At 51.8% G+C, this 6000-nt stretch overlaps 1 protein-coding gene across 1 annotated transcript in view; it reads left to right on the top strand.

Moving 5' to 3' along the window:
* Window positions 1–1494: 1494 nt before the first annotated feature.
* Window positions 1495–6000, top strand: part of LOXHD1 (lipoxygenase homology PLAT domains 1) — a 315277-nt gene continuing 310771 nt past the window's right edge. Inside the window, exons 1-2 of the mRNA XM_075128349.1 lie at window positions 1495–1576; window positions 3310–3548. Coding sequence (XP_074984450.1) covers window positions 3404–3548 — 145 coding nt within the window. The 5' untranslated portion in view covers window positions 1495–1576; window positions 3310–3403. The remainder of the gene's footprint in view (window positions 1577–3309; window positions 3549–6000) is intronic.

The raw sequence follows: 6000 nt of genomic DNA, 5'->3' as shown, positions 1-6000 counted from the left end.
GGTAAGACAAGAATTTTCCCTGTTTCTACTACACCTGATTCCAGTAAGAAATAACTTTGCTTTTTTTAGAATAGCCAGTGATGGAAAGTATTGATGATAACCCTGCTCTTGCTGTGAACTTGCATTACAAACCATATGCAGTTCACTGAAGTGTCCAACAACTGGACAAAGATTTGTACTGGGCCTCAGAGCTGATAACTAATTCATAAAACCGTGAGGCATTTCTTAAAAGGAAACAACATGCTCTAATCCGAAGGACACTGGATGGTACTAAGGCAAGGCATTTAGAGCAGCTTGACTCTAGCTCACAATTTCATGAAATGGAAGGAGGTGGGCAGACAGTGAAATATGAACATTCATGTGAAGCTGCAGGCGGATGCTTTTATGCTTTGAAGCTGGCTCACTTATCCCAGTCAGAGGCTCTGTGAAAAGAAGGCAGGACTTTTCCATACTTCCATGAATCTCACTGCAAATCCAGCAGGGGATGCAGAAACCGCAAGTGTTTTTTTTCTCCAAGAAGCTATTGCATTTCAACAAAAAGGGAATGGAAACAAGATAGATACACTTTCCAGTTTATATTCTCCTTACGTAAAATACATGTAGAGGTGATCCGCCAAGGGGAAAAAAGGGATTTGGACATTGTTTTGCTTTTTTGAGAGGTATAAACAAGGCCAGAAAGGGTTTATTTTTTTTCTTGCTATCAATATCAAGAATATGAAGTCTCGCTCAGCAGCAAATTTTGGATGTGGATTATTGGCATAATTATTATGTATTTGTATTACAGTAGAGCACAGAGGCCTCATTAAATGAGTAGAGCCCTTTTGCGCTAGGCACTGTATACACCTAGAACAAAAAGATGTTCCCAGCCCTGCAGAGTTCGCAGTGTAACTATAAGGGCTTGTCTACAAGGTGGACACTCACAACTGGGGCTGCGTGAAGTGTTACGGAAATGCAAATACAAGAAATACTAGATTGTATCACAGCCGTGGCACAACTTTTGTACATGGGTAAAGGACTGGCTCTAGGCACCAGCAAAGCAAGCGCCTGCTTGGGGGCTGGGGGGGCACAATTCCAGGGGCAGCGTTCTGGCCACACACCCCCCTTTTTTTTTTTTTTTTTGGCTGGGGCAGTTGCGCTCTCGGAGCTCGGGGCAGCAAATTTTTTGCTTGGGGGCGGCAAAAAACCCAGAGCCGGCCCAGGCTGGGTGACCGGACACCGTGGTCAGCCCCCTGGACTAGATCCCCGCACCGGGGACACTAGGGAGCTGTGGCTCCGGGCTCACTCCAGCAGGCTCCTGGGGTGGCTGGAACGTGGTTTATTCTTGCGGTGAAGATGGGACCAAACTGGGGGTTAAGCAGGATGCCAGGCTAGGCCGGGGCAGGGCGCGGGCCGGGCTCCGCTGGATGCGGGAGGGAGGGGAGCCGGCCCCTCCCGGGCGGCGCTCTGGGGCGACGGGGCCGGGCCGGGGAAGCCCCCCGGCCCCGCCCCCGCCGCGTCCTTAGCAACTGCTCCAACCGCCGCCGCCGCCGCCGCCCAGCGAGCCCGGGCTGGGGCAGCCTCCTCCCCCCGCCGACAGGTGTGTGACCCCCCCAGACAGGTGTGTCTGTACCCCTCCTCCTCCCCCCCGACAGGTGTGTGACCCCCCCAGACAGGTGTGTCTGTACCCCTCCTCCTCCCCCCCGACAGGTGTGTGACCCCCCCCAGACAGGTGTGTCTGTACCCCTCCTCCTCCCCCCCGACAGGTGTGTGACCCCCCCAGACAGGTGTGTCTGTACCCCTCCTCCTCCCCCCGCCGACAGGTGTGTGACCCCCCCAGACAGGTGTGTCTGTACCCCTCCTCCTCCCCCCCGACAGGTGTGTGACCCCCCCAGACAGGTGTGTCTGTACCCCTCCTCCTCCCCCCCGACAGGTGTGTGACCCCCCCAGACAGGTGTGTCTGTACCCCTCCTCCTCCCCCCCGACAGGTGTGTGACCCCCCCAGACAGGTGTGTCTGTACCCCCCCCTCCCCGGGACAGGTGTGTGACCCCCCTCCCGAGCCAGGTGTGTCTGTACCCCTCTCCTCCCCCCCCGACAGGTGTGTGACCCCCCCAGACAGGTGTGTCTGTACTCCCCCTCCCCCCGGTCAGGTGTGTGACCCCCTTCCGGGACAGGTGTGTCTGTACTCCCCCCCTCCCCCCGGTCAGGTGTGTCTGTACCCCCCCTCCTCCCCGGGACAGGTGTGTGACCCCCCTCCCGAGCCAGGTGTGTCTGTACCCCTCTTCTCCCCCCCCCAACAAGTGTGTCTACACCCCTACCCCCCTGACAGGTGTGTGTGCGCACCCCCCTCCCTTCCCTTCCCCTTTTCCCTGAGACAGCTGTGTAACCCCCCCTTCCCTTTAACAGGTGTGTTTGCTCCCTCTCTTCCCTCCCCAAGACAGGTGTGTCTGCACCCTCTCCCCCCACCTTCACAGGTGTGTCTGCACCCCCTTCCCTTCAGCAGGTGTGTTAGCACTCCTCCCCTCCCGTCCTCTCCCCTCCCCCAGACAAGTGTTTCTGCACCCCCTTCTCCTCCTCCCCTTCCCCCCCAGAGATGGGTGTGTCTGCACCCCTCCCCCCACAACAGGTTTGTCTGCACCCCTCCCCCCGACAAGTGTTTCTGTACCCCATCCTCCTCTTCCTCTCCCACCCAGAGACAGATGTGTCCACACCCCGACAACTGTTTCTGTACCCCCACCTCCTCCCTTCCTTCCCAAGACAGGTGTGTCTGTACCCCCACTTCTCCCCTTCCCTGCCTAAGACAGGTTCTGTCTGCACCCCATCACCACCCCCACCCCCCAACACAGGTAGGTTCCCCCCCCACCAGACAGGTGTATCTGCACTCCTCCTTCCTCCTCCACACCAGGTGTGTCTGCACCGCTTCCCCCACCACTCCCCTTCCAAGACAGGTGTGTATTTACCCCCCCTCAAGGAGCCAAGTGTGTCTGCACCCCTTTCCCCACCCCAGTAATGGTGCCAGGTTGCATCACCTCCACCCAGTAGTGGTGCCATTTGTATCTGTAACTGTGTCTGTAACACCCCACACGGTGCAATGTGTACTTTTGCAGCTCCCTGCCTCCAAATAACGCTCCCTTCTGCCATCATGGTGCTAGGTGTGTCTAGACCCTATCTGCCCAAAATGTGGTGCTAGATGTGTCTGCAACACACACAACACCCCTCACCTTCGTGACTGTATATTGTTTTTCTTTTACAGATACCTTCCATTGTGTATGCTGGTAATATCTTTGTGAGTACTTGGTCTGAATGTTGTTTTTGCCCTTTCACTAATGCAGGAGAGATACTGAACCTTCAGGACTTTAATAAGACCTAGCCCTGGTCAAGATTTGCTGGCCCTGTCACCTGTGATCAACTGGGCACTGACTGAAAATGCCAACCCAAATGCAGTATTATAACTCCTCTCCTTCAGTGACAGGGATTCTGCATCCACAAACTGCACAGTGTGCCTTTGAGAACATGAGGCCCAGAGACCCCTATCCCAGTCATACTGCACCACGGATACAACCCTCCACAGGTAAGGGTGTGTGAAGGAATCTATCTGGTAATGGCTACATGCTCTCATTGCATCTCTTTGGTTTATTCTGTGGCTGGGGAAACACAATTTGCAGCTGGTAAAGCCTTAAAGTTGTGCTCTTCCATCAGTGCGCATTTGAAACTTCTGAAGTGTACACATACAACAAAAAGAAAAGCAGATCCCTTATATTGTAAACATCCTTCTATAATCGAAACATCATAATATGGAGGTTAAAAATAAAGTAGAACTACCGCTAACTCTTTATAATGGACGCTGAGTAGTGCATTCATTTACCACGAATGCATGCTCAAATTGTGATTGTGCAGGTGCAGATGACCAGTTAGATGCATACGTGGCCATTTAAGGATGTAAAAATACTTGATCTGTGTATGTAGTCATGATGTTTGTGGACAATTGCACACCCCTGTGTGCACGTTTTGAAAATCAGGCCTTATGTGACTTTCCCAAAGGCACACAATATATTAGTGGCAGAGCTGGAAACGGTACTCAGGAGCAATGTTCCCTGTAAACTGTGTGCATGTGTGGCCATGTAGCAATCTTGTGTCTACCGCACATGTCACGTGGCAGGGAGTGTGGCTGGCACCCAGGTCCCAGTCTGTGTTCTGGGCCCTCAGCCTGCCAGAACTTATGGTTCATCTTGGTACGGGGGACTGGGAAGCAGGGCAGACCTGAGTAAGGAGCAGGGTGGGGAAGGCAGGGATTCCTGGTAGGGGTGGGTATAGGAGATCACAGGGGGAAAGGGAGGTGCTCCTGTGCATTTAGTGACCTGGCAATGTGGCCCCAGCTGTGGGGAAACAGGCCTTGGTCTGTAGGGTAGCTATAGCAGGCACACAGCCTTCGCTACCTGGCTCACCCTTGTTGCTGCTTAAGGGGTTGTGCACTCCCACAACTGCATTGTAGGACCAGCATATGGTCTGTGAACCCCTGTGAATCTCCCACACCCAGTCTGGAGAGAGACAATTAATAAATAATACAGGGAGGTCTGAGTCTGATCATCACTAGTCCTAGCAGTTCTCTCTTTTGTCTTGTTGTTTCCTTATTATGAGATTATGCTTTAATTCTTTTGGGAAACTTGCAAATATATAAGCCAGTGTTTCTGCTAAACTCTCATCACGAGATCTGTTTCTCTGCCACTTGCAAGTTTCTGTTGAGATGAATGGTTATTTTATTTTGCCTTAATCTTACTGTATCTATAATGCTGTCATATAAATCAGTGCCCTTGCTTGGAATACTGTGTTCAGTTCTGGCACCCTGTCTGACACCACATTCTACATGCCATTACTCTCTGACCCCACTGCGGATTACCAAAAGAAACTACACCATCTGCTCAAGAAACTCCCTCAAGAAGCACAGGAACAAATCTACATTGACACACCCCTAGAGCCCTGACCAGGGGTATTCGACCTGCTACCCAAAATCCATAAACAGGGGAATCATGGACACCCCATCATCTCAGGCATTGGCACCCTGACAGCAGGATTATCTGGCTATGTAGACTCTCTCCTCAGGCCCTATGCTACCAGCACTCCCAGCTATCTTCGAGACACCACTGACTTCCTGAGGAAACTATACTCCTTTGATGATCTTCCAGAAAACATCATCCTGGCCACTATGGATGTAGAAGCCCTCTACACCAACGTTCCGCACAAAGATGGACTACAAGCCGTCAGGAACAGTATCCCCGATAATGTCACGGCAAACCTGGTGGCAGAACTTTGTGACTTTGTCCTCACCCACAACTATTTCAGATTTGGGAATAATTTATACCTTCAAGTCAGTGGGACTGCTATGGGTACCAGCATGGCCCCTCAATATGCCAACATTTTTATGGCTAACGTAGAACAACGCTTCCTCAGCTCTCGTCCCCTTATGTCCTTACTCTACTTGCGCTACATTGATGACATCTTCATCATCTGGACCCATGGAAAGGAGGCCCTTGAGGAATTCCACCAAGATTTCAATGATTTCCACTCTACCATCAACCTCAGCCTGGTCCACTTCCTAGACACTACAGTGCTAATAAGTGATGGTCACATAAACACCACCCTATACCAGAAACCTACTGACCGCTATACTTACCTACATGCTTCCAGCTTTCATCCAGACCACATCACACGATCCATTGTCTACAGCCAAGCTCTAAGATACAATCGCATTTCCTCCAATCCCTCAGACAGAGACAAACACGTACAGAATCTCTATCAAGTGTCCTTAACACTGCAGTACCACCTGGTGAAGTGAAGAAACAGATTGAAAGAGCCAGAAGGGTACCGAGAAGTCACCTACTACAAGACAGGCCCAACAAAGAAAGTAACAGAACGCCACTAGCCGTCACCTACAGCCCCCAACTAAAACCTCTCCAGTGCATCATCAAAGATCTATAACCTATCCTGAAGGGCGACCCCTCACTTTCACAGACCTTGGGAGACAG

The sequence above is a fragment of the Caretta caretta genome, chromosome 5 (genome assembly GCF_965140235.1).
Source record: "Caretta caretta isolate rCarCar2 chromosome 5, rCarCar1.hap1, whole genome shotgun sequence".
Classification (NCBI taxonomy): Eukaryota; Metazoa; Chordata; order Testudines; family Cheloniidae; genus Caretta; species Caretta caretta.
The sequence above is the reverse complement of the archived record's forward strand: the minus strand, read 5'-3'. Positions and strand labels throughout refer to the sequence as shown.